Source organism: Neofelis nebulosa, chromosome 1, assembly GCF_028018385.1.
Source record: "Neofelis nebulosa isolate mNeoNeb1 chromosome 1, mNeoNeb1.pri, whole genome shotgun sequence".
Taxonomy (NCBI): Eukaryota; Metazoa; Chordata; class Mammalia; order Carnivora; family Felidae; genus Neofelis; species Neofelis nebulosa.
Window position 1 is genome coordinate 124,149,432 of NC_080782.1, and position 27,531 is coordinate 124,176,962.

At 44.8% G+C, this 27,531-nt stretch overlaps 1 protein-coding gene across 3 annotated transcripts in view; it reads left to right on the forward strand.

The window, feature by feature from the left end:
- The first annotated feature begins 5,234 nt into the window (after positions 1 to 5,234).
- NRG2 (neuregulin 2) overlaps positions 5,235 to 27,531 on the forward strand; it is a 187,310-nt gene continuing 165,013 nt past the window's right edge. For 2 of the 3 annotated variants that reach the window (XM_058734873.1, XM_058734886.1), the window contains exon 1: positions 5,235 to 6,203. In XM_058734873.1, coding sequence (XP_058590856.1) covers positions 5,468 to 6,203 — 736 coding nt within the window. In that variant the 5' untranslated portion in view covers positions 5,235 to 5,467. The remainder of the gene's footprint in view (positions 6,204 to 27,531) is intronic. The other variant, XM_058734880.1, reaches the window with a different exon arrangement.

Here is a 27,531-nt window from a genome sequence, read left to right on the forward strand (position 1 = left end):
TATCACTCTCTATAAAATTATTATTATTCAGCCTTAAAAAAGAAAACAATTCTATTTGCCACAAACGGGTGAACCTAGAGGACATTATGCCAAGCGAAATGAGCCAGACACAGGAAGACAAATACTGCACGGTATCATTTATGTGTGGGATCTTAAAACACAACAAAACAAAAGAATAAAATAAAACAAAATGAAAGTCAGACTTGTAGAAACAGAATAGAATGGTGGTTGTCAGGGGCTGGGGAGTGGGGGAAGGGGGAGAGATTGGCAAAAGAGTGTAAACTTTCATTTATGAAATGAATAAGCTCTTAGGATCTAAAGTACACAGGGTGAGTATAATTGATAACACTGTATAGATAACACTTTATCCATCTATGTAGAAAATGATTGGCTTTTGCACTTTATATTACACTTTTGTCCATGATACCTCAATTAAGCTGAAAAAATAAAAATAAAGAGAAAAAAATAAAACAAACGAAAAACCTTCCAAAAGTGTGAGCTTTGAGTTTGTGATAAATCTTGGCCCTATTAGTAGACTTTGTGATCTTGGGAAAGTCACATCAATTCTCGCAATGTCTCGATTTTCCTCATCTGTTTGTAAAATATTGCCTCCACCCCTTGCTCCCCAGTGGTATACATTTCAGATAGTCTGCCACTGATAGAAGTATCTGGGAGAGGTTAGGGACCTCTCCGATGACAACAGGGTGAGGCAGAGAGATGTGGCAGTGGTGTGCACAAAGCAAGCATTTGGGCAACGACGAACCTGAACAGGAATCCTAACTCTGTCATTTGGGCAAGTTATTAATCCTCTACAAGTCTCTTCAGCTTGTAAAATGCAAAATTTTTGAGGTATGGAAATATAAACACGAAGCTCCTGACATACAATAGACCATTAATAAATGGCCTATTATTATTTTTATTATCAGTTGTTGAATTATGACTAGTTAGCAGGTTCAGAATATCAAGATTTATTTTCTTTTTTGTCTATTAAACTTTTAAAATGTTTATCCATTTTTAAAGAGAGAGAGAGAGACAGAGAGAAAGCAGGGGAGGGGCAGAGAGAGCTTAGCTTGAGATTGAGAATCCCAAGCAGGCTCCATGCTGCCAGCACAGAGACTGACGCCGGGCTTGAACTCAGGAACAGTGAGATCATGACTTGAGCCAAAATCAAGAGTTGGATGCTCAACCGATTGAGCCACCCCGGTGCCCAATCAAGATTTATTTTCTAAAACATGCACACTAATTCACTTTGATCGCCAGGAAAGAGCCAATTGGGTGTGTCCTTCTAGGAAACCAGACACCCTGTTTTTCTATACTAAAGGCTTGAGGCTAATTCTGGAAGCTGGACAGGAAACCTGGACAGGTATTTCTCTTCCCCTTAGAAGTCTCTGCCTATGGCCCCACTTTCTGTGGCCACGGGAATTCTAGTAGTCTGCTGGGATTTCAAAACTTTCCTTTTGTTCTGAAGAGGGTAAAATTATAATGCAATAATTCCCAACCCTTTTTAGCATCAGACTTTCATCTTAAGGCCAAAAAATAATTTCAAGAATCCCATACAATGAAAGTTCTATTTGAAGTAGCTTTTTAAAAAAATTTTTTAAATGTTTATTTTTGAGAGAGAGCACGCAAGCAGGGAAGGGGAAGAGAAGGATGGAGACACAGAATCCAAAGCAGGTTCCAGGCTCTGAGCTGTCAGCACAGAGCCCGATGCAGGGCTTGAACTCACAAACTGCAAGATCATGACCTGGGCCGAAGTCAGGTGCTTAACCGACTGGGCCACCCAGGTGCCCCGGAAGTAGCTTTTGATTAAGAACATACAATTAGATAACAATTAGAAACAGTATGAAGTTAGAGGATCCTCTGAAACATTTGTTTTCAAACAGGTAGTATACGAGCCTGATATAACATTCACACAGTACAAAAGGGTATAGTACTTTCCCTCGCTCCTCAGTCACTCAGTGCCCTTCCCAGAGCCCACTCTTGTTTCAGTTTCTGCTGCGTCCTTTCAAAGGTAATCTATGTTTTACAAATACTTACATATTTATCCTTTAAAACAAGACAAAATGATAGGATATCTTTCCACTGTTCTTCATACCTAACAATGTCTTGTTATACTGTAAATTATTTTTAACGTTTATTTTTGAGAGAGAGAGGCAGACAGACAGAGCACCAGCAGGGGAGGGGCAGAGAGAGAGGGAGACAGAATCCGAAGCAGGCTCTAGGCTCTGAGCTGCGAGCACAGAGCCTGACATGGGGCTCGAACTCAAGAATCATGAGACCATGACCTGGAGCCGAAGCCAGATGTTCAACTGATTGAGTCACCCAGGCGCTCCCTGTCTTGTTATACTTTAAAATGGGTCTGTGAAAAAAGGAAAGAGGATGTGTGTTTTTGTTCATCATGGTGGCATCTACTATTGAAAAGTTGAATTGTACCCATTAATATACAGAAAGTCCAAGTGTACATTAACTACACAGCACTTAGAGAGTCTCAGCTCTAAGTTGGGAACCACTGGTATAAGAAAGTTTACAGTAATATTCAACATTAATTTTGGCCCTTACTCTGTATCAGGCATTGTTCTAAGCACTTTACACTTATTATCGCATATAATCCACATCCTTCAAATCCTTCTGTCAGCTTAAGTGTTATCTCCTCAGAGAAGCTTTCTAGTATCCAAGTTTACCTGCCCTCTCGCCTTTCCATTATTCCCTATCATTTCATCCTATTTATTTCCTTCAGGAGACGAACCTCTATAAGCAATTAGTTACCTATTTGTCTGTTTACTGTTGCTTTTCCCAACAGTACAGGCTTTAAGAGCAGGGACAGTGTCAGTTTGGTTCCCTGCAGTATATCCAGTGGCCCGTAGTGTGCCTCAGTGTTTGGCACAGAGGAGCCTTTCAACTGGATATTAGTATATAACGAGCAATGAAACAACTTTATGGGGTAAACCCTATGATGATCTCCATTATACATATGAGGAAACGAAGGCCTAGAGAGAAAAACGGGCTCATCCCAAAGTTTGTGAATTACAAAATTGATTTGAAACCCAGCTCTGCTTGACCCCAGAGTGCAAGTTCTTTACCACTCTGGTCTCCGGAACCGAGGTCTCAGTACAGTCCCGGCTGTGTGTGATCTTGAGTAAGTTCCTTTTCCTCCCTGGGACTGGGTGGTCCACTGAGAAACAGGAGAGTGAAGTTAGCAATATTCCTTACAGTGACGTTCTGTGACATGGGAGATCGTGATCTACAAAAATATAAAGGGGAACATTGAAGGGGCCAACAAGACTGGCTCTCTTAAGAGAGCTGACTTTAGATTGTTTTCTTCCTTCCCTCCTTTCTTCACTGAAGATTTGCTGATCTCTGTTCTACGCCAGCCACTGTGTTATAGTGCTCCAGAGACTAATAGGACATAGTCCCTGCCGTTAAGGTGCCTGGTCTAATGGGCCTAATGCAAACCCACTAACAGCTGCTTTTAGTATAGGTGGGTGCCATCCAGTAATATGTATGAGGCCCATGGTTACACGAAAGAGGAAGGGATTAATTCCATCATGTTATGTGTATGGTGCTGGGGATGGAGGTAGATGTGAGGAAGGGAGAGATGAGGTATAATGCTGAGCTGGGCCTTGGGGAAAGAATAGTTTCCCAGATGGACAAGCTTGAGGTAAGGCTTCTGGACACAAGAGACATTATCTGTGGAAGCACAGCAAGAAACAGCATGCTTTGCTGAGGATTCCTGGGGTGATGGGTTGGCTCCCAGCGTATGGAGCTGGTTAGGTAGAGGGAGCCCATGAAGAGTCATGCTGAAGAGTCTGTGGACTTGATTCCTCTGAGCAGTGGCATGGCCAACTCCTATCTACATTTCATCTTTAGAAGGGTGACTCTGACGGTGGTAGCACTGGAGGAGGGCAATGGGGCAAAGGGTGCAGAGACTAGTTAGGAAGTGTGGTGGTAGCCGAGGTGAGAGATGATGAGCACTTGGACCTCAGGCATTCACAGCAGGGCTGGAGAGGATACATTGGAGATCTTTTAAAAGGTAGAGCAGAAGGACTTGGTGATTGATTGGATGAGGGAAAATAAGGGGAGACCAAGGGACTTATTTGAAGGGACCAGGTGGCCAAGTATAAAATACTGCCATTGACAACTATAGCGAGTTTGGAGTGGGGTGGGAGAAATAACACTGTTGGCTTTGGATATATTAAGTTTGAGGTGTCTCTTCGACAGCTAGGGAAGGTTTAGCTCCATCCTTCCTTTCCAGAATAGCCGTCCAAGCCTAAGCCAGACATCCCTGGGCTGGCTTCCTGCGGGGCCCAGGCAGGGGTAAAATTCTCTAAGACCTGAGTAGAATTCCTGAGTTCCACATCCTTCAAGGATATAAGAATAAGCTGGGTATTGAAAACTAGATCCTTATTGATAGGAGGAGAACGGATCCTGGATTTGCTTTTTTAAATCAGATGCCGGCTCCAGTGGACCAGACCCTTCTGCCTCTTGCAAGCATCAGACTTTTACAAAGAAACCTTTTCCTATGGAGCAGCCAGCCTCTGGCCCTGACAGGCTCTGGCTCTCAAGCTGGCTCCCGAGAAGCCCCCTACCTCCCTTAGGGAACATCTTTTTTAAAAGAAGATGAGGTTGTGCAGCGCCTGGCCCTGACTAGCAGCTGCAGAAAGCCCAGAGTCTTGGGAATGGACCCACTCCCAGCCACCACCCTGGTGGCGTTAGGTGTCCTCGATGCCGAGACAAGACTCCACGTAGCCCTAACTCTTTCCAAAAATGATGGGACTGGAATCCTTCCCCACCTCAATTCAAATCTCTAGAGCTCGCTAGGCGTTGGCAGGGCCGAACACGTGGGGTCGATTAGGGGCCGGCCTCTAGGGTCCTCCCAAGGAAGGGGACAACCCAGGAGGAGGAGGGCTGGCCCGCCACACCTCGCGTGGAAATCTCCCTGGCTGCTCCAGCTGATGGCCAAAAGGCAGGGGCACACCCTGTGTCCCACTCCCACTTTCATAGGACGGTGCCAGAATCCTTTATCTCTACTCCGTCCTCTCGTCACACACTGCCCTACTGTCCTGCCCATAAATCCCAAGAGCTAAGGTAGCGCGATTCCTCCCGCGCCCCTGCGGGCCCCGAAGCCAGGCGCTAAGGCAGTGCAGTCCCAAGCTTCCCCTGCAGAAGCCGCGCTCCTCACTCGGTCCGGGGGTAGAGGGGGCGCGAGAGAGCAAGTGGGCGGGCGTCCTATTCTCCGCATCCTCCTCCAGGTCCTGGCGCGCAGGGTGGGAGCGCCGCGCGGCTCCGCGCTGCGCATCGCGGCCCGCTTGCCGCCTGCCCCCTGCCCTAGCTGGGCCGCCTCCCCGGGCTGCAGGTGGAGGGCTACGAGGCGCTAACGTTACGCTGTTTCCGGTTTTCTAGCGGGCTCTGTTTCCCCTCCCAAGGCGGCGGCGGCGGAGCGGCGGAGCCCCCCAAATGGCCTGGCCAGATGCGGCAGGTTTGCTGCTCAGCGCTGCCGCCGCCGCCACTGGAGAAGGCTCGGTGCAGCAGCTACAGCGACAGCAGCAGCAGCGGCAGCAGCAGCGGCAGCAGCAGCGGCGGCAGCAGCAGCGGCAGCAGCGAGAGGAGCAGCAGCAGCAGCAGCAGCAGCGAGAGCAGCAGCAGGAGCAGCAGCAGCAGCAACAGCAGCATCTCCCGTCCCGCTGCGCCCCCAGAGCCGCGGCCGCCGCAACAGCCGCAGCCCCGCAGCCCCGCAGCCCGGAGAGCCGCCGCCCGCTCTCGAGCCGCAGCCGCCGGCGGCATGAGGCGCGACCCGGCCCCCGGCTTCTCCATGCTGCTCTTCGGTGTGTCGCTCGCCTGCTACTCGCCTAGCCTCAAGTCGGTGCAGGACCAGGCGTATAAGGCACCCGTGGTGGTGGAGGGCAAGGTACAGGGGTTAGCCCCGGCCGGCGGCTCCAGCTCCAACAGCACCCGAGAGCCCCCCGCCTCGGGTCGGGTGGCGCTGGTAAAGGTGCTGGACAAGTGGCCCCTCCGGAGCGGGGGTCTGCAGCGCGAGCAGGTGATCAGCGTGGGCTCCTGTGCGCCGCTCGAAAGGAACCAGCGCTACATCTTTTTCCTGGAGCCCACGGAGCAGCCCTTAGTGTTTAAGACGGCCTTTGCCCCCATCGACACCAACGGCAAAAACCTCAAGAAAGAGGTGGGCAAGATCCTGTGCACTGACTGCGGTGAGTCGCCCCCTCCCTCTGCTAGAGAAAGGGGGGAGGGGAGAGGTGGTAGAGAATGGGGGTGGGGCGGAGAGGTGCTGCAGGTGCCCAGGCCTGGCAGCGGCGGGCTGCTGGGGGGTGGGGCCGCCCCTGGGCAGGGCGCCTGGCACGGGTGGGTGAGGGGGTTGGGGTTGGGGAGAAGGAGGATCGGGCTCAAAGTGTGCCAGGGGTGGGGGGCGGGGGAAGGCGCTGGCCTGTGCCAGCAGCGATCTGCGGCTGATGTATGGCAAGTGGAGCTGGAAAGCTGCCATCATAGCCCAGTAGCGGCAGGAAAAACGGAGAAGTCCGGGCGGTGCTGGCCCGAGGCTCAGTGAGTCAGGAGTGACCCTCGGAGGCCTTGCCCGCTCTGCTCCCATGGGCCTGCCTTGCTCAGGCTGGAGAGGGTCTGCAGGAGCAGCCGGGCAGACTCCCAGCTTGTGAAGGCCTCCGCTTACAAGTTCTCCTAGGGAATGATGGCCCCCGCCCCCTCCTTCCTCTCCTGGGCTCCGGGTTCTGCTCATCCACACCGCTGGCGCAGACAGAGTTGGACTTTTTATGCTACTGTTTTCCGTCCTCCATGTGGCTCGGGTGTTTTCTCCATTGTGATTGCCGGTCTTTGCTAAGCAGTTAGCACGCTTTCTCTTAACGTCCAGGACCATCGAGCAGACACCTCTCTTGGCTGTTTCTGGGAGATTTCACTAGGTCTGTTGATGGTGATGACAGTGAAAGAGAGTAACTTACTTCTGCTGAATGCTGTAAGTTCAAGCTCTGACATCTTACTGGCAGGATGTGTTGACTGCGTCTCTCATCTTCATGGTTTTGGGCGCTGCACAGGAACGCAGGTGACTGGGAACAAAACACTGAAATCTGTAGGTCTCTGTAGGTGGGAGTGGAGGTCTCCCATGACAAAAGTCAAAGAAATATCAGTTTAAGAGCTTTTGTTTCTTATCCCTGCACCCAATACTTCTCAGTAAGGTATTTCAAACCAAATCGGCCCCATACTGGAGTATTTGGTGTTAGCTTATCTTGTGCTTATTCATATTGGGGTTTCATTTTGTCCCAAGTAAGGCTGAATTTGGTGCTTGCTGTGTGACTCTGAGCTGTGTAATCACTGAATTGTGACAGATGTCCTGGATGGCCATCGAAGTTGGCTTGTTTACCAGTTTACCAATTGGTTCTAGATAGGCTTTGAGAAGCAAAGAATGTGTAACAGCTCATAGGAGGTTTTGCTGCCCTTATCTTTCTAGATCAATGCCTTTGACTTTTGGAAGCTTTCCTCCTCTTACCACTCCCCCTCCCCCCCCCCCCCCCCCCGCCCCCGCCGCCGTCCTTCAGGAGACAAATTTTAATTTAGTGGTGGTAGTATATCTAGGCATTATGTTGAACAGTGATCACTTTGGTCAGAAGAATCTTGAAGTATCTTAATAAGGAGGGAAAAACTTTGGTGGTAACAGCAGTTTCTCTCTCTGACATTGTTCTGAGGAATTTTGTTGACTGCTTTTTAATGTCTTAAATGTTTTATGATGACAAGTTGAGACCAGTTAATTTTTTATTGTTAAGTATTTTATCTGAGACCCCGTGGGGAGCTGTGGATCTGTATTGTGCAGTGGGAAATAGATAGTAAAAACATTTATTGAACCTTGTCCAAGGACAGCTTCTGTTTTGGTTTTCGGTGAGTTGCTCCTGAATATGCACAGGGCACATCACCACATAATCCCTAGTCTGGTCCACTGAGACCCAATGGTGATTGTCAGGTAATCCCCTGTCTTCCTCCTCCTCCTTTACTCCTTCCCTCCTGACAATTATGCCTTGTTCGTTTTAGTGAGAGTTTAAGAGTTTAATAGTTGAATGTGTGATCAGGAAGGATTTGGAGGTCAGAAATGTTGTCTGCTTTGAGCTTATGATCACCTCATATGATTGAAATGGCATGGGTAGTATAGTGCCCAGAAGATACTGCAATCCGTGCTAAGGAGAAGGCTCTCCCACACTTCAAATTGTCAAGGAGCAGGAATGAGCATGGAAGTAAACACTTCAGAAATGCAAATATTTTTGCTTTGAGTTGATAACATATAGATCTGGGTCAGTTCGGGAGGGGGGCTTTATACAAGGGGATTAGAAATTAAAGGACATATTTGCAAGAGGAAACTTGTGGAACTGGTGATCGTGTGGCAGAAGAGCATAGACTACATTTTCCTATTTTCGACTACGGGGTTAAAGAAAGCAGAAAGCGTGCACTGGTGATGGTATATTAAATAAGGAAACAAAATCATCCTAACTAACCACAACACCTTCCTTGTGTTCAGCAGGAAATAACTAACAAATTCATTTTCTGTTTTCTGTCTCTAAAGAAAGCCCTCTAGGCCACAGGGTCATTGGGAACATTTTCTCCTTGGAGCAGATCTGCCCATTGCAAAATAGGGAAACTGGCACTCAGAAACTGTCATCATGGCCGTTATATTGAGCAACTGTGGTTGAATTGTTACTTTGTTTAGCCAGTTCCAGCTCTGAATGTGTCTGGATTCAGAGAGGTATGGTTCCTGGGGAGATCATCTAGAAAGGTGTGTTTTGGTGGGCCAGGACTTTGGGATAATATACCATATAGAGTGATACTGAGCTTAAAAGTTAGCAAATGTCTCAGTAGCATCAGTGAGGGGTCATACTGGACCCTTTCTAGAAGGTCCTCATAATGGCTAATTTCACCGCAACTGTAGAATATCGATTTGAAGCATGTGAAATCTGGCTGCAATAACAGTATGTGTCAGAGGGGTATTTTTATAGATCTCATGTGTATCATTCATCCAAAATTACTACCTCTGGTGGTAAAGAGTTGAGTAAAATCTTTGCATTTCTAAGATTGCATACATGAGGTGTTTTCTATGCCTTCTGTGGAAAGGAGATGAAAAAGAGTTAGAAAGGAGTCTTAGAGATTAGCAGCTCTGTACAAGGCATCCTGTTCTGCAAACGGGCCTGCATTTTTAACAATGGTTGCATATATTTTGGTATAATCACACCCTATCTTGTTGTTTTCCTACTTATATGCTTTTAAGCTGTTTCCTTGTTGAACAGACACAGCCGATGTGTTACCAAAAAAAAAAAAAAGATCATTCTTCCTTTGGAACTTTCTGACTTGCAGTTTTCTTCCAATGTATAGTGTTCTTTGTTGTTAAAGATGGAAACGGTGTATTCCTGGAGCACTTTACATTCTTTCAAATAGTTTTTAATTAATTTGACATCCAGATTCACATGTTAGGGGAAGGTGGTTCACAAAATTTGGTAAAGCAAAAGTGACTGCATATTTTTAAAATGCTGTTTATTTAAAGAATCTTTTCTTCCCCAGCCAGCTGGAAACCCAGCTGTGCTGCAGCTTGAAGATGGGAAAGTGAAACTAGACTAGAAACTGACCATCCATGGTGGTAAGGACAAGGCTTGGTTATAGATTTAGGGGTAGCATTACTATCATAAAGTCATTCGTTCTTTCAGTGGCTGCTTTCCATAGCAGATTGTAATTCTTGGCGGTGGGAATCATATTTTATCTATGAGGTCCTTCTACCTCTCCTGGTCCCTGATGTTGGTACTGTGCTGGTTTATAGAGGGACTCTCCTAAGGGTCTTTTGAATGAATGAAGTCAAGTGAAGTTAAAAAAGCAAGCCTCCAGATTAATACTAAAACAATCTTAACTCTGATCTGTGACACCAAGTCTCAAAAGCTGAATTTGATGATAGCCTTTACCTGTCGCTATGGGAACCTTTTTTCCAAAGGAGTAGTTATCAACTAGAGTACTTAACCACAATGTGCTTAATCACTGTGCTGATTAGTGTTAATGGGATTTGAGCAGTGTCAAGAATAAAGGTCTTGCTGGAGAGGACCCTCTTTTTTTTTCTTTTTGGAGAATAGATCACCACTCCCTCACCCTCCTGTTTCAACGAAAATAAAACAACTAAAATAAAACAACTAACAGTTTGAGTTAACAAATATCTTGGGAACTAGAGAGGGTGGCGGATTAACTAACTAGGTGACTAACTTCTTGGTTCCAATCCTCTTTACCGTCTTTTATTATCTAGGACATTTTCATTTTATTTCCTAATAGTAAATGCATCAATAGCTTTTTTCCTTATAAAATTGTATTTAGCTTTTTGAATATGTAAAATATTTATATGCCTTATTCCAGAAAGTACATACAAATATATGGTGAATGGGGTGCCTGGTGTCTGACGCTTAATCTCAGCTCAGGTCTTGATCTCAGGATTGTGAGTTCAAGGCTCATGTTGGGCTTTAAAAAAAAAAAAAAAAAAAAAAACGTGGTGAAAAGTCTCCCTCTAAGCTACCTGTTCCTAAGGCAATTGAAAAATGACATATTCTTGAAATGTGTACTTCTCTAAAAGTAAAATGTTTGTCAAAGAAGCCATGTTTTTCTCTTAAAAGATGGAGAATGTTAATTTTGCCAGTAAGTCAGTATTATGGGAACTTGTTCCCAAGCCATATATATATACATGTATATATATATATATACACATATATATATTCACTACCCTACCTCGCAGATATAACCCTTGGGTCAGGAATGAAAATCCCAAATTGTTTTCCAGATACTTTGCCTTTAAGAAGTTTTCTGTGACAGTGAATTTTGTGATGAATCTTAATTGGGACGCTCAAAGGAGAGATGCAGAGATTTGCCACTGAGCTTTAGGGCCATAGCTCTGCCGGTACAGCAATTCCTACTGTTTCACACTCTTGATAATCTCACAACAGAATCCGTGTGAGAAATCACATGATTCCATATGTGGAAAGAGAAAACTCTACAGTGCATGATTGCTTTGATTTTCATTTAGAAGCCAAGTCGAAGATTTCAGCTGTTAATGAAGAGTTTGATTTTGACTGTATTCCTGTACAATTGGTAAATTCTAGGACTAGCCACTTGAATACTATTTTGAAGTACGTTTAAGATAACCAATTTGAACGTAGTGTTGAGATTTCAGAGGATCGGGGAATTGCCACTCGAATACGTAAGCAAAAAACAAATATGGAAATCCAACAGTGGAAGTTTTTAACCCTCTCAATCCTTCTGGTTTAGTGGCATTTGGTAATTCCGCACATTGATTTGGAAAGGAATGTTAATATCAATGAAGTTTCCCCTGTGCAGTCTTCAACAACTTGTTCTGGGGTCTTTCTTTTCAAGGTCTGAAGTGGTGGCAGTATAATTTGAACCAAAAGTAAAAACCTCCCCCCAGATTTTCAAAGGTATGTGAAATGGGGATTTTTGTCTTGTTTCTAGTGAATTAATCTTCCCCTCCTACTCACTTATTGGAATTAGCACTTATAAATAAAGTCAGTTTATGAATTTCAAGAGATGAAATAGGCAACACGTTGGAAAACTGGGGAAAGTAAGTGAATTAACCGGTGGAAGTGCTAAATTATGACAAGTCTGTGAAATTAGCCTCCTTTAAAAACATCAGTGCACACAGGTAAATCTTTGGTGAACTAGAGCTCCATGTTAGGCTATAGCAACTGTAGGAGCCCGGAGGGTGACTAAAAGGCATCAGGATGACTTGAAAGAGGACATGCTGTACTCAGGCAAAGAGCTTGGAGCTCTTGCCAATCTGGGGTCAAAAGACAGAGATTCATGTTGACTAAGAGCATTTGCTGTTAATCAGCGGTGATGTTTTTCGATAATTATAAATGAGGCTCAGTTAAGGAGCCTTCTTTCTGGCGAGTTGCCTCTAGCCAAGTGTGGTATATGAGCTCCATTGTACAGTAACATTCCCTTCCCACTCTGTACTTGCAGTGAGAGCCAAGTTACCTCTCCAGGGACCTTCTCTGGGACAGAGCCTGTTAGCTCCTCCCTGTGCCTCTGCTCAGGACCTGGCCATGCTGCTTGCCTCCTGGGGTGGTCTGGAGGCAGTTAATAGTCCATTTACCCTTGCAGATGTGTCCAGAGTGGCAGAGGCACAGGTATCCTAGAGACTTCCGTATACTACAGCAACACAGCCCCCCAAGATGTGACGTTCAGGTCGCTTTTTATCCTTTTTTCAGAAACAGAATCTTTAGTGCTTCTCTTTTGTCTTCATAGATTTCCTGCCTTGTGCTGATGACATCGGCTTCCCCCCTCCTCTTTCCCTCACTGATCTGTTTATTCAGACTGAGGATCTGTCTTTGTCCTCTAGGCTAGGATGTTTTACTTGGTCTTGATCTTGCTATTGGTCCGACTAACAGAAGACAAACTGAGCTCACATTCCTCAGAACTGAGTGAAAGTCACCACATGGCTAAATACCTGGTTCAGTCCCCGGGACAGTCAGGACATCATTAATTCGATTGTGACAGTGATACATTTTGGTATTCCTGAGGTTGTATTACTGAGAGCTTGATTTCAATTCCATCTTTCAAATGCTTGCTTCAACAAATACTTATATGTGTGCTCTGTGTAAAGAACTAGGTACTTTCTGGGTAGTTATATCAGACACAGTTCCTGTCATCAAGGAGTTTACAGTCTGGAAGTACAAAGATAGAGCAGCAGTTCAATCCAGAATATGATAAATGCCGTAAGATACCAGCATAGTGCTTTTGGGAGCAGGGGAAGCATCTTAGAGGAAAAGAAGATCATATTCAGTTAGAAGATTAAAGAAAGTTTCTTGGAGAAGTAGTTTGAGATGGGATTCTAATAGCCAGGGATAGTTGAGGTAGGGGTGGTTTAGAGATAGAGACCAATCGATTGGCTACATGGATTTCAGGCAGAGAGAGCCACCATTCTCTTCAGCAGAGGGGCATATTTGTAGTATGCAAAATAACCAGAATGAAAAGGAGAACTGGAGAAAGGGTCTGGAGAGGTAGATGAGGGTCACGTTTTCACCTGTTTTGAATGCTAGGCTGAAGACTTTATTTGCAATCATGCAAGTAGTATTTGAACGTTAAGAGCAGTTCAGTAATGTTTTGTGGTCATCGGTGAATGGGTCTTGCACGTATTTTGTTAAATTTATCCCTAAGTATTTCAGGTTTTCTGGATGCTACTGTGAAGGGTATTTTTGTTTAATTTTGTTTTCCAGTTATTAATTGCTACCATACAGGATGATAATTTTTAAAATATTGACTTCGTATCCTGTGACCTTAATAAATTCACTGATTATTCCTAGTAACTTTTTTGTGTAGATTTCTTAAGGAGTTTTCTCTGTGTACATGACTATGTTGTCAGTGAAGAAAAGACAGTTTTACTTTTTACTTTCTGACCTGTTTGCCTTTATTTCTTTTTCTTTCCTTATTCCACCAGCTAGCACTGCCAAGGACAATGTTGAATAAAAGTGGTGAGAACAAACATCTTTGTTCTAGTCGTGGTGGAAAGCATTCAGACCTTCACCATTAAGTATGATGTTAGCTGAAAGTTTTTCATAGATGCCCTTCCTTTAAAAAATTAAAAATTCTACTAAGTATGGTATAATGACTAAGAATTTGGGCTTTACAGCCAAACAGACCTGGGTTTGGAAACCATCTTCTACATTTTCAAACTCAGTGATGTTGGGCAAATTACTTTCCTATAAAATGGGGATAGTGATAGCACTTAATAGGATAGCTGTATTAAATGAGATAATACATGTAGAATGATTAGCACAGCACCCAATAATAAATGTTAAAAAATATTAATTATTAACTAAATCTTATGAGATCAATGTGAGCAGGACAACTAATAAGTGAAAATTTTCAGTTCTAGAAGCAGACTGCAGGCAGGCAAGGGGGAGATTTTCACCAACCACTGTATTTTTAACCCAGATGTCCCTATTTATCTCAATACAGAGTCACTGGGTAGGGCTGGTTGAGGTGATGAGAAGAGAAGGGATTATGTGTGTGGTCTCTCTGTAGGGAAGTTCATGCTGGTTCTACGGAGGTCCCAACAAGGCCATCAGTCTTGATGTATCCATGGATCTCTGTTGATCAGTATTCTGAGAAGCCCACAGATAGATACTGCTTTTCTCTGTTTCACAAATAGGATGACAATGACTAAGATCCATACTCCAAAATGTGCATTTCAAAATCTCAACATGCTTGTGGGGTCCAGGTTCTGGAGTCCTGCCAGGCCTGCTCTTTGACTATCACTGGTTTTAGCTGTTATTAGGAGGAGCTGCTGAAAGTCCCTGGAAAATGGCTGACAGTGTCTTTTCTTTTTTCCCCCCGCCCAAAAAGAGCAGATCCCTGACTCATCCTGCTTTGATTTGGGGGCTTCCAGCATTGGGGATGCTTTCACACTACACTATTCATATTCTGTCTTTCCTTGTTTCTGCACTGAGTTGGTGTGGATCTAGGGGCTGCCCAGGTGTGGTCATGTAACAGGGGACATTTTTGGAGTTTTGGGGGTTTAATTTTCCTTAATTGATTAATGTGCAGAACCTGATGAAAGTATGAATCGTAGATCCTTAAATGTTTGTAGGACAAAGATTCCTCACCTTGCCTTCTTCCTCTAAATATTTTTTGGCTATTATTAACCCTCAGATCCTGGGCTGACCACACATCCCCAACCTCAAGTATTCCTTATTATTTTCTTAGAGTTTTAGTATTTATGACCTGTACCATGCATATGACACGTATCATTTAATGCCATGCATTGTTGATTACCTTTTGATGGGTCAGTATCTTATCTATTCACCTTATTGTAAGATCTTTGGGGGAAGTAAGTTAACATACGACAAATATTTGATGAATGGCTATTGCCAAGAAAGAAGGGAGTGAGTGGATCCTTTTTGCTTTCTCTACTGGCCACTTTTGCCCTAGACAAATTTCAAGTTTCTTCAAATGACAACTCAGACTAGACCGATCATAGAAAGTATTTTCAGACATTTTGATAAAGGGCAGAATTTGGGTTCTCAGTTATATTTCTGTTCACTTTTCTTCCCCTTTGTAATCTATAGCATCTTCGTTTTCTTGCAGGTAATTCTCTTTTCTTGAGTTTTAGAATTATGACCAGGTGGTTTTCCTCACACGTGTTAATATTTTGGCTTGTGTTTCCTTTCTGTCTTTTGGTTAGTTGGCATTCTGCAAAAAAATTCTCCAGTTTCACTTGCCATATGACTTTTTAGGATGTTCCCCACTTGGGTTTCTCACTGGAATGTCCAGTTTCACTCAGTTACTTTGACATGTTCATGCTTCAGGCTGAATATTTTAAGAAGTAAGAGACATGACCAGGCGTCATCTGTAGTAAGCGGAGACCACAAATTACAAGTTGTTGTACCTCTCTGCCTAGTAGGCAGCTTGAGGGCTTCTGAAGGCTAGGACTGGTTCTTAGATCACAGTTGTTTCCTAAAAGGTTGGGGAGGGGAAACTCAGTGTTTCTTCATGTCTCTCTTCGGCATGTTCATCCTTTTTTTTTTTTTTTTTTCAGTTTATTTATTTAGCTTGAGACAGAGAGAGAGTGCACGTGAGCGCAAGCATGAGCAGGGAAGGGGCAGAGACAGGGAGACAGAGGATCCCAAGCAGGCTCTGTCTGCACTGTCAGCACAGAGCCCGATGTGGGGCTCAGACTCACCAACCATGAGATCATGACCTGAGCCAAAGTCAGACGCTCAACCGACTGAGCCACCCGGGCGCCTTGCTGGCATGTTCATCCCTTACCATTTCCTTGAAATACCATTACCATTTTTTTCCACATCTGCGTGGCGGATGTTTTGGGCGGGGGGCTGGGGGTGGGTCTCAAGAGGGTTTTTCTCTTCTAGCTCAGAGTGCCAAAGGATCACTAGTCATCACTTTGCACAGGGCTATGGCGCGCGGCTTCCTCAAGTCAATCCCTCCCACTGGTACCTGTGGCCATAAGTATAATCTCAGCAGAGTACCTCACCACAGTTGCTTAGGCCAGTGATGAATATCACAAGCACTGCCTGATTGATGACTCTCTTTTGGAATAAGTTTGGTTTCAGAGAGGAGAGTTTATTTACCAGTCAGGATGGAACAGATAGATTAAGGAGCTCTGTCATGTCTCACTTCCTATCACGGAGTGAGAAAAAGAATAGCAAGGCTGTAGCCAGTGCAACTTTCCCGGTATTGCCATTGGTTGATTGGATTTCAGAGGGAAAATAATAAAAAGAAGAATTTTTTTTTTTAATTTTTTTTTCAACGTTTTTTATTTATTTTTGGGACAGAGAGAGACAGAGCATGAACGGGGGAGGGGCAGAGAGAGAGGGAGACACAGAATCGGAAACAGGCTCCAGGCTCCGAGCCATCAGCCCAGAGCCTGACGCGGGGCTCGAACTCACGGACCGCGAGATCGTGACCTGGCTGAAGTCGGACGCTTAACCGACTGCGCCACCCAGGCGCCCCTAAAAAGAAGAATTTTTAAAAAGGAAGAAACAAGTCTCAGCCCACAACATGATCCAGTTGTCACAGAGTGAAACTAAAGCCCACAAGGGAAGAGCTTCTTTCAAAGGACACTGGGGCTTCCAAAGGCAGCTTCCTCTTAGTTGGTTTCCTTTTCGTAGTCCATTCATGTGGGTTCATTTCTGAGAACCTGTTGGTGCTCCTTGCTTCTGAGAGCCCTTGGTGCTCCTTGCTTGGGTCTGCTGTCACACCTGCTTTTGTCATCATTGTAAGTGCCACTCCTCAGCCCCCATTCCCAAGAACCAGAGAAGTTGCCGGAAATTTCTAGTGCAAACTTTCCAATGCTTTCTTGGACGTTAGGACTGATGGACCTAATGAGAAGATAATGAACAAGGCCTGGGATAGGGACCAGTGAGGGAGGAATCACATATGACAAATCTGGTGGAGTTTCAGGTCCAGTTCTTTTGGACAAAACATGGGGTTTTTCCAAGAAAGCCTCTCCCATACTTGCAAGTGTCATTTTCAAAAGGGAATGCTTTTTCCAAAAAGGCTGGTGACATGCATGGGGCCTCCTAGTAACGTGTATGTTAAAGTGTCTTGGCCAAGTACTGACAGTCATCCTTGAAGATGGCACTCCCAGGGCTCGGCCCAAATGATTCAGGCCAATACTGAGAAGAACCTAGGATGTGGAGCCAGGTAGTCATGCTGTGGGCCAAGCAAAACATTACCACCTCTGAGAGAAACTTCTTGCCAATGGGAAAGAATCTAACTTGTAGGTTGAAGGAGGCACATGGAGGGCCCCCAGATTGGGAGGGGCTTCCTGTCTTTGTTTCTCATTATGCAAATTATCGGAGTAGGTTTCTGCTGTGCGTGTTATGCTCTCATCTGAGAGGGCAAATGGGAGCTGGAGCTGAGACTAGTTCCCCTGGGAATATTGTTTTCACCTCTGCCAGTTCCCACTGCCACCCTCCCGCCCCACTTCTACTTTGCCCACACTGAACATGGGCTCCTTGATTCTTCTGTGTGGTATCACAGCCTCAGGGCCTCTGGTGAATGAGCCTTAGGCCCAGAGCTTATTGTACAGAAGTAAACGTTAAAGGCATTGGTGTTAGATTCAGTCTGTGAAGGAATCAATCACATCAAGTGCATAAAAGGTCCTAGTTGGTTTGATGGTCTTCACTGGGCCAAGCTCACAAACCATATTTTTTTAAAGTAAGTACACAAGTTGACTTTTCTCATCTCTGAAGTTAAGTAACCTCCTAGTCAGTCCAGAGGAGGGGTGAATGTTGTCATTGTAAGAGCAAAGTAGAAAAGGGCAATAGTGCTGCTTCTGTTCCCGTCTCAGAGGGTGAATGTTACTCTCTCTTCTACGGTTCAAAGATCACTTGCGTTGGAAGAGTTTTTTACTGACAACTGTGAATTTGGGGAAGGGGTCATGGCTGGATTGCTATTGACCCATTCACCTTTAAAGACTGAAGCTGCTTTGTGGACCCTGCCATGGGTTCCTCCAGCGATGTTGTACACATAGTGTTTGGTTCCTTCCCCTCTTACATCCCTCTCATGTTTTTCCATCACTGGGTCTTCTTCTGACTGTCTTATAAGGATACAGCTCCTAAGGGGCTGTCCCTGGTTCTCTTCTCAATGTATGTAGTCTGTTCTAAAGTTTCAACTATATTAGGGCGCCTGGGTGGCTCAGTCGATTAAGCGTCTGACTTCAGCTCCGGTCGTGATCTCACGGTTCATGAGTTTGAGCCCTGCATAGGGCTCTCTGCTGTCAGCACAGAGCCCACTTCAGATCCTCTGTCTCCCTCTCTCTGCCCCTTCCCAGCTTGCTGTCATGCTCTCTCTCTCAAAAATAAATAAACATTAAAAAGAAAGAAAGAAAGAAAAGAAAAGAAAGAAAGTTTCAACTATATATCACATAGTGGTTAAGACTGCATGCTCCAGAGCCGACTTTGAAGGGTGAATCTTGGCTCTGTGACTTACTAGCTGTATCACTTTGGGCAAATTCATTAGCCTCTTTTTGCCCCCGGTTCCCCAACTATAACATGGGGCTAATAATAACACCTACCACGTGACGTTGGGGTCAGGTTTCAGTGAGTTACTCCACATAAAGTGCTTAGAAAATTGCCTGCTTGGGGGAAACCTTCGATGCAGGCTAGCCACAGTTACTGTTGTTGACACGTCTGTTGTTAGTGGAAAGAAAACGGTTTGGGATTCAGACTGATATTTATTAAAATCCCGGCTCTGTTCCTTACTAGCTATGTGAGCTTGGGGAAAGTCGCTTAATTTTTCTGAGTCCCAGTTTCCACCTGCCTGTGGCACATTGTTTCAGGTATCTATTACTGCATAAGAAATCACCCCAAAATGAAGTGGCTTCCAACAGCGACAGTTGTCATTTCTCAAAGTCCTGGGGATTGACTGGGCTCAGCTAGGAGGTTAGCATCTTTCATGTAATTTTTGGTCACATGGTGGCTGAACAGTCAGACAGTAGCAGAGACTGGGTCACTTCAAAGTTTCCTCTTGACATGTCTAGAAGCCATTGCTGGCCGTTCTCATCTGGGAGCTTAGCTGGGGTTATGGGCCAGGCACCTTACCTGGGAGCATCCCAAGAGAGGGCCAGGCAAAAGCTGAGTTGTCTTTTATGATCTAGCCTCAGAAGTCACTTCTGCCACATTCTGTTTGTTAGAAGAGAGTTAGTTACTAAGCCCTGACCAGGTTCAAGGGGAGCAGAATTAGACTGTTTCTTGGTGGAAGGATTGTCAAAGACTTTGTGGATATGTTTTGAAACCACTACAGTCTGCTTTCCGGTCACAAACCATTTATATGAAAAATACACTCATCCTCACCCCAAATCTTACTCCTTCAAAAAGGCTCGTCTATTATGGTACCAGACTCAGGCTTAGACTCAGGCTCAGGGTCCAGGATCTCATCCTCTTAATCAAGTGTATGTGCAGATGATGCTTCTCTAAAGCACTTCCTTAGGTACAACAACTTGAGTATTGTTCCTCCTGACTTGAAGAAGTGAACTATAGGAACAATTTATCTGACTCCCCTCAACCCCCCCCCCCCACTGCCCTACAATGCTGGGATTGATGTAGGGTAACTGCCATAGTTGCCCCTTTTTAGAAATTGGTAATACTTAAACATTTTGAAGTGACTTTATTTTTAAGTTTTGAGATAATTCAAAATGTGCAAGAAAGTTGCAAAAAGAACAAAGACTCTCCTTTGCCCAGCTTCCCCAAATTATACAACCATGCAAAATTATCAACACCAGGAAATGAATAATAGTATTGATGTAATACTATTTTTTAAAGCTTATTTATTTATTTTGAGAGAGAGAAAGAGAGAAAGTGAGCAAGCAGAGGGTCAGAGAGAGGGAGAGAACGAATCCCAAGCAGGCCCCATGCTGTCAAAGTGGAGCCCAACGCAGAGCTCGACCCCACAAAATGTGAGATCATGACCTAAGCTGAAACCAACAGTCAGACACTTAACCAACTGAGCCCCCCAGACCCCCCAGATGCAATACTATTAACTAATCTATAGACCTTATTCAAATGTTGCCAATTGTCTTACTAATGGCCTTTTCCTAGTCCAGGATCCAATCTAGAATCTCACATCACATTTAGCTGTCATGTCTCCTTGGCCTTCTATCTAAGGTAGATGTTCCCATTTGGAAGAGGGGCAACCGAAGCCACTAGTCCATTAGCAATTCTGAAATCCAGCCTGGCATGTGAGTAGGCTCAGTCCTACTGTCTGGGAATGATTCTCTACTATTCTTGGTTCTACCCTAAAGGCTCCTGGTTTTGCCCTCTAAGTTATCCTTCCTTTTCCATAAAACGTGGCCTGTGTTTGCAGCCAAGGACTTTACTCAGCGTTCTTTCAAGTGATGGTCAGTCAGATGCAGCCACAAGAGAAGACACAGGAGAGGCACAAAAAGACAAAGGTTACTATACTCACAGGTCCTAGAGAAGGGCTCACCACATGCCACATAGGGTCACAGAAAAAAAATGCCTGCGTTGGGGCAGGTGACAGAAGACAGAAAAGTGCAGAAAGTATTAGGCCAGAGACTTTATTGGGATTTCCTTGGGAATAGAGACCCAGGACAGGGTGAATTATTTAGGATTGGCTGGTTTGAATAGTTTTGGTGGACTCTAAGCTATAAGGGTGGTACCTGCTTGCCTGGTACCTGGTCCTGGGATGATTAAGGGGAAGGTAGAAGAGTATGGCTCTGAAGTGGTTAGTTTGCATGTCAAAGGCATAGTCTTGACACAGTCTTTTGCTATTTCTAAGTAGTGGCTAGCCCTGACTGGTGCAGTTGCTCCAGACAGAAAGGGTTTTTTAAGATGTCAAAACATCATACTATATAGAAAATTAAAACTATATATAGCACACTCAGTCTACTTCCTACCTGTAGATGTTTGGGGGGGGGGGGGTCTAAGGCCTTTTTATTTTGTAGTGCTTGGCCCCTTTAAGGCAGTGTTCTTGCTAGTACACTTCTTTTTAAAAATGTGTGGTCTGCCTATGAATCTTATCAGGGTTCACTATGTTAGACAAAAGCCACACCCTCAAATCTTACCAAGATGAGTTGTCTCTACCTTGAGCTCCCTGTGGGCTGCTGTGGGACAACACCCTTGAGATTAGTGGAATCCCTATTCTTGATTGGAAAGGACCTGGAGGCATGACCTTAAGATCATTAAGGGCCTTTTGTCTGTTGCAAAGATTCTTTGAGACATTGCTTTTGATTTTGCTGAGGTCCTAACAAAGGATACTATTCAAAATGCCTCAAACCGAGTTCATTATCCCCTTACCATATCCTATGTTGTAAAAGACACTCCCATCTGAGATAACAACATCGATCTAGTCTTCCAAGCCATTAGGAACCTCAGCATTGTCTTTGGTTCCTTTCTTACCTTCATCCCTGTGTCCAGTACATTGTCAAGTTCATGACAGTTTTTACTACTGCAAAGTTTCTTCAAAACAAGTCTTTTCATTCATGATGCTCTAGTTGGGTACTTGTATCTCCCGTAGACTATCACAGTAGCTGCTAAAGGGAATTTCCCATTTTCAGAGTCTTTCTTCTATCACCTTTCCTGGAATTAACTTTCTAAAGCAAATTAATTGTGTCTGCCCAACCCAGAAGTCTTCATCAGCCTCTTATCATTTATAGGATAAAGTGAAAACGCCTTCACATGACATGCAGGGCCTTCCACAATTTGACCCAACTTGCCTTTAAGACTGCAGCCCACTCTTCCACACTTACTCTTTGCCGGAGCCAGGATGTGCCGTTTTGAAAATTTAGGACACATTTTACATTTTTCTTCCTTAATGCTTTTGTGCATTTTGTTTCTTCCCTGGCTTGGTATGCTTTTCCTTTCTTTCTCAGTCAGTTGCTAGCCTCCTTGTCCTTCAAAGTTCAGCTCACAGCCCACTTCTCCTCAAAGCTTTTTCTGATCCCCTCAGTCTGAATGAATCATGGCATTCTCTATGTTCCTGTAGCAGTTGTTAGCACTTCTGTAATCATAATGGTCTATTCTTTCATTTAGCATGGTCGGATAGGGAAGCAGGGTATTTGTGTATGATCCCTAGCCTATGAGCTTCTGCTTCTGCTGCTGCTGCTTCTTCTTTTTAATGTTTATTTATTTTAAGAGAGAGAGAGAGAATGAGCACGAGCAGGGGAGGGGCAGAGAGAGAATCCAAAGCAGGCTCTAGGCTCGGAACCTTCAGCGCAGAGCCTGACACGGGGCTCAAACCTGTGGACCTCGAGATCATGACCCGAGCCAAAGTCGGCTGCCTAACCGACTGAGCCACCCAGGCGGCCCTAGACTATGTGCTTCTTGAGTGTAAGATGGAACTGCAGCAAAGCATGTATTTTACTTATTTTTTTGTGTGCCTTAGTTACGTTAGGTCGCTAACAACTGTCTGATGACTTGAAGAGAGAATGGATTCTACTGTACAATTAGAACTGGCAATTAGAATAAGCGTCTGGCTCATGGAAGGAGATTGGCCTAGGTATGCAATATGTTGGCAGAGATGTACGAGAGTAGCAGATTGAGGCAGCTGCTTTAGATGAAAATTGGGGGTTGATTTAGTTACCCAGGGCTATATTGGACTCTAGTGTTACTGCTGCTGCTGTTTATACCAATGAAAACCAAATCTCTGATGTGTGGACTACAGTCTGTGTTTTATTAGCCTAAATGGGAAACACCTTGATTCTTCAGGGTGCTTATTACTAAGCACCTCAGATTATTCAGGGCTAGGAGAATTTGGCTGTTCCGTATGCCATTGTATCCCTATCACTTTCATGGTACTCGGCATGTTACAGGATCTCCATAAATATCACTTGAGGGGAAAATGAGTGAAGAAATGATTTCTTCTCCTGTGTGACTCCAGAGTGCCTACGTGTGCCGTTCCCAAAGATCATAGCCAAGAGAGCCAGTTCAAAATCAGCCAAAGTTAAGAGAAGGCCTATTTATCACAAAGGATACATCCAAGGTCCTCTTGATACTCAGAGCTTTCTGCTTTGAGTACCAAAGCAGCTACTATGGGGGTTATCGGGGGCATTAGCACATTAGGATGTGGATAGAGTGATTGGTGGTAAGTGAGTGGCAGAACTGCCATAAAAATCAGGCTGTCAGAAGCGACAGAAGCTTCTTTTAGGTGGCCAGGAGGAGAGTCTGGGCTGTGTCCTCAGTCAAAGAAGAGGAGACTATTCAGGCATTGTCAGGTTTTCGGTTGTTGTTTTGCTTTTAAATGATGAGAGCCCTTCCTGGAAATCGGCCTTCCCAGGTCCAGTCTCAGCCCACTGCTTTCTCTGTGACCTTGTGCAGCCTGTCCTTACACCCTGGGCTTTGTTTTGAGCTGACAAATGCTGGTTTCTTCTTCAGCTGTGAGAATTGGGGAGGAGAGAGTGTTTCAAGCCAACTAGGTAAGTGGCATGGCATCAAACGAGATCCTGCATGGGTTTATAGCTTTTCTTTGAAAATTTTAGCAAAATCCCAGACTGAGGGACAATCTGGATGTCTGGAGCGCTGAATTTCTTTCTTGAAGCTGTGCTTCCCTGTATTCCTTTTTGAGTATCAAATCCGAGCAGACTCCCTGAGTCTGTGATTGTGATAATTGGATGGGAGGGATTGGGGCAATTTAGGAAGATGATGGGGGCCTGACCTCTTTCTGCCTTTGAAATCCACAAAGGAAGGAAAATGGGTAAAATGATAAATAGTTGATCAAAAATGGGGTGTGCCCTCCTAAATTAGGACAGCTGGCTCCATGATAAAAATGTTTTACTGTTAATGGCCCTCAGGACCAGATGCTGTGAAAACAGAAGTTAAACTCTGACTTTGGACAGCTGTCTCCATGCAGGGAAGGCAGTGTAACCTCTTCTCTGCCCTTGTCCAGCTGTGGATTCCTCTAAGGAGGTCTCAAGAGTCTTGAGGTGGGGGGACTTGTTGGGCCCATGTCTTTAGATTCCAGGGGAGGGGTAGATTCAGTTGACAGGTGCATCAGGGCATGTGGGTTTTGCCTCTGCTTGACCTTTGGCTTGTCCTTGGGGACTCTGCCTGCTTATTTTCGGCAGGGCTAGCTCAAGGTGACCTCCCTCCATTCCATAGGGCTGGCCTACTTGGTCTGTCCATACAAACCACTTTTGCTACACAACTGGGTGAACCATATGGCAGCCTAGATTACAGGGATTGTTGGCATTTGTCAACAGAGAGAGTGGGCTTTTTGGCTATGGTAAATCCCCCAGGTAGGGTTGCCACACCATCTGTGAACACAGCGTATAAGATCAGCTAGATGGGTAGGAGGCCCCATTCTCATTCACTCCCTGCCTCCCAAAGAAAGGGAGAGGCAAGTTTGTCACCAAATGTTGGCTAATAGATATATAGTTTAGCTCCTTTATTGTTGTTTTCTTTGAAGGATGCTAGAGAGGTCTAGTAGTCATGTGTCTTGCCCTTGAGAGGTTTCCAGGCTAGTTGAGGATGTCCTATTCACATGAATCCATAGCAGGCGACATAAAACAAAGATATGTAATAATTGCAAAAAGGGAAAATAGACTAAAGAATTCAGAGATGAGGAAGATCAGTGGGGGCTGAAATTTTCTGGAACAGAGTTAGGACTGGAGGTCAGTCTTGAATGAATAGGTTTTTGGGATTTAGGAGGATAAGGGAAAGGCTTCTAGGCCAAAAGAACAATGTGAGCAGAAGTAGGGACAAGCAAGATGTCTTTACAGAACCATGAGGAGATTAGTGTGGTTGGAGTAGAGATAGTGGGGAGATAAGATTAGGAAATCAGGGCAGGGCCAGATTAAAGACGGTCTCCAGAGACAGGGGAAGAAGCATGGACTTAGTTCTGGAGGTGATATGGCCCCATTGTAGGTACTGGTGCAGAGATATGATATGAAGAGAGGAATGTTTGCAAATACATTACATACACAATTCAGAGTGGACTGGAGTTGGCGAGAGATACATGTTCCAGAGATCAAGGAGGGAGCTATAAAGTCCTTAAAGCCATGAAAACTGGGGGAGAGGCAGGTAAACTATGCTGTTTCTTTCCAGAATCTGTAAGACTTCATCATGAGCTGGGCGGCAGCTGGGAAAGGGGTCATGAAGCGGAGAAAGGGGTCAAAGTTTAAACTTGGAAAGCTGGGAAAAATAATAGTGCCATTACAGAAATGGAGAAGTTGTGAGGAAAAGTAAATTAAAAAAAATTTTTTTTAATGTTTATTTTATTTTTGAGAGAGAGAGACACACACAGTGTGAGCAGGGGAGGGGCAGAGAGAGAGGGAGACACAGAATCCGAAGCAGGCTCCAGACTCTGAGCGGTCAGCACAGAGCCCAATGCGGGGCTTGAACTCACAAACTGCAAGATCATGATCTGAGCTGAAGTCAGACGCTCAACTGACTGAGCCACCCAGGTACCCCCGAGAAAAGTAATTTTTAAGGAGGAAAATGACGAGTTTGGCAATGATTTTATTTACTTAACAAACACTTATGTGACACTTACTATGAATTTGGCACTGTACTAACCACTATATAAGCATTGACTCAGCTCTTATAACCATATAAAAGAAATACTTTATTATTATCCCCTTTATCACAAAGGAAAAACCTCATAGGTGGAAAGGTTAAATAATTTGCCCAATATCGAAGCTGTCAGTAAATGGCAGAGCCAGAGTTCTGAACCCAGGCCATTACTCTAGGCTTCCCCTTGTGAATGGGAGACCCAAGCAGAAACTACAATGGACAATAGGACCTCAAAATATTTGTTAGCTGCCGCCTTTGTGCAGAACTCGTTAACAGGAAATGTAAAAATGGGTATGACATGGATATACCATTAAGGAGCTGGTGCAGTTCTAGTGAGGGAATGGCAGGTCGTCCAATCGTTGTTAAAGGGCACTCAGTGTTGTGCTATGAGAGGCACAGAACGTGGGGAGCAAATGCCTATCTGGTTAGAGACATCAGAAAAGACTTGAAGAAGAAGGAGATGGGATTGTAGATAGACCTTGAAAGAGGAGTCACCTTGGACTTTGATAGTTGGTAGCAGGGGAAGGTCATTCCAGGTAGAGAGAAGAACTTGAATAACACCATGGAGGAAAGAAAGTTCCAAACATATTTTGGGACCAGCACAGGGCACAGGACCCAGCTCACTAAATGTTTGCCCCGGGATGGGAAGTGGTTTAGTGAGACTGCAACATAAGAGGTGGACAGCAGTGAAAGAGGGCTGGCTCCCTGGAGAGAGGATCCCATTGGAGATGTAGAATTACAAGTCCACAGCGTACAAATGAGGAGGGGGTAGCTGATGCCATGAGGGCAGAGGACTCCTGCAGGGAAGCTGAGAGCTGAGGATGGAGATTTTTTGTTTTATGATGCAGTTACGCAAGCTATTCTTCCTTTGGGATGAGCCCAAATGTTTCCTAAAACAAGGCCTGTGGGCTTGCAGGTGAGGGTTGTTCCTCCCCTAGATTGGAAGACCATTTCTGACTCTCTCCCTTTGTTCTTCAGGGGTCTCCCAGCCATCTGGAATAAGTGAATGTCTCGTCTTCATTGTTCCCTAAGTACATGTAGACCAGGATCCTAGGACCCTTCTGCCTGGACTGAACAAGGAATTAAGAGATGAGGCCATGTGCATGTTATGGGTGCAGAGGTGATATTTCAGGGAATCGTGGGTTTCCTGTGTGGTATGAAACTTATGTGATTGTTCTGTTACATGCCATAGGCAAGTGACTTCCAGAGGATAGGCAGACCATGGTGTCTTCCAGTATTGCATAGCCCCGTAGGCCTTTAAGGATCATTCCAAGGAAAACAGTGTTGAGTAGGGACAGAACTTAAAAATATAGAGGTCAGGCATTACTTAAGGACTTCTTCAGGGGACATGCTGGATTGATCCTAACCTCACACTTATCTCATAAAACAGACAGCACTGTCCTAGGAGAGAGATGTCACTTTAAACTCCAATCTGCCACTTACTAGCTCTGTGACCTTGAGACAACTGACCTTTGTGAGCCTGTTTCCTTAACTGGAAAATAAGGCTAATCATACTTTTCTTTCCTGACACAGATATAAATAATATCTGTGAAAGCGCTTTGAGATTGCAAAGTGCTGTACCAGAATGTTCTGTAATTGTTACAACTACAAACCAGTTTACTCAGTCTTAAAGATTACTGTCCTGGGGCACCTGGGTGGCTCAGTTGGTTAAGCGTCCAAATCTTGGTTTCCGCTCAGATCATGATCTCACGGCTCGTGAGTTTGAGCCCTGCTTCTGGCTCTGCACTGAACAGTGTGGAGTCTGCTTGGGATTCTCTCTCTCTTCCTCTCTCTTCTGTCCCTCCCCTGCTCACGTGCTCTGTCTCTGTGTCTCAAAATAAAAAAATAAAAAATAAAAAAAGATGACTGTCCTGAGTGTGCTTTTTGCATAACCTCTTCATAGTCCCTCTGCCAAGGAGTTAAAGGGCAAGGCCACAGAGTGGGAGTTTGAGGCATGGCATGGAGTTTTTCCTCCGGCAGACATATCCTACTTCACTGG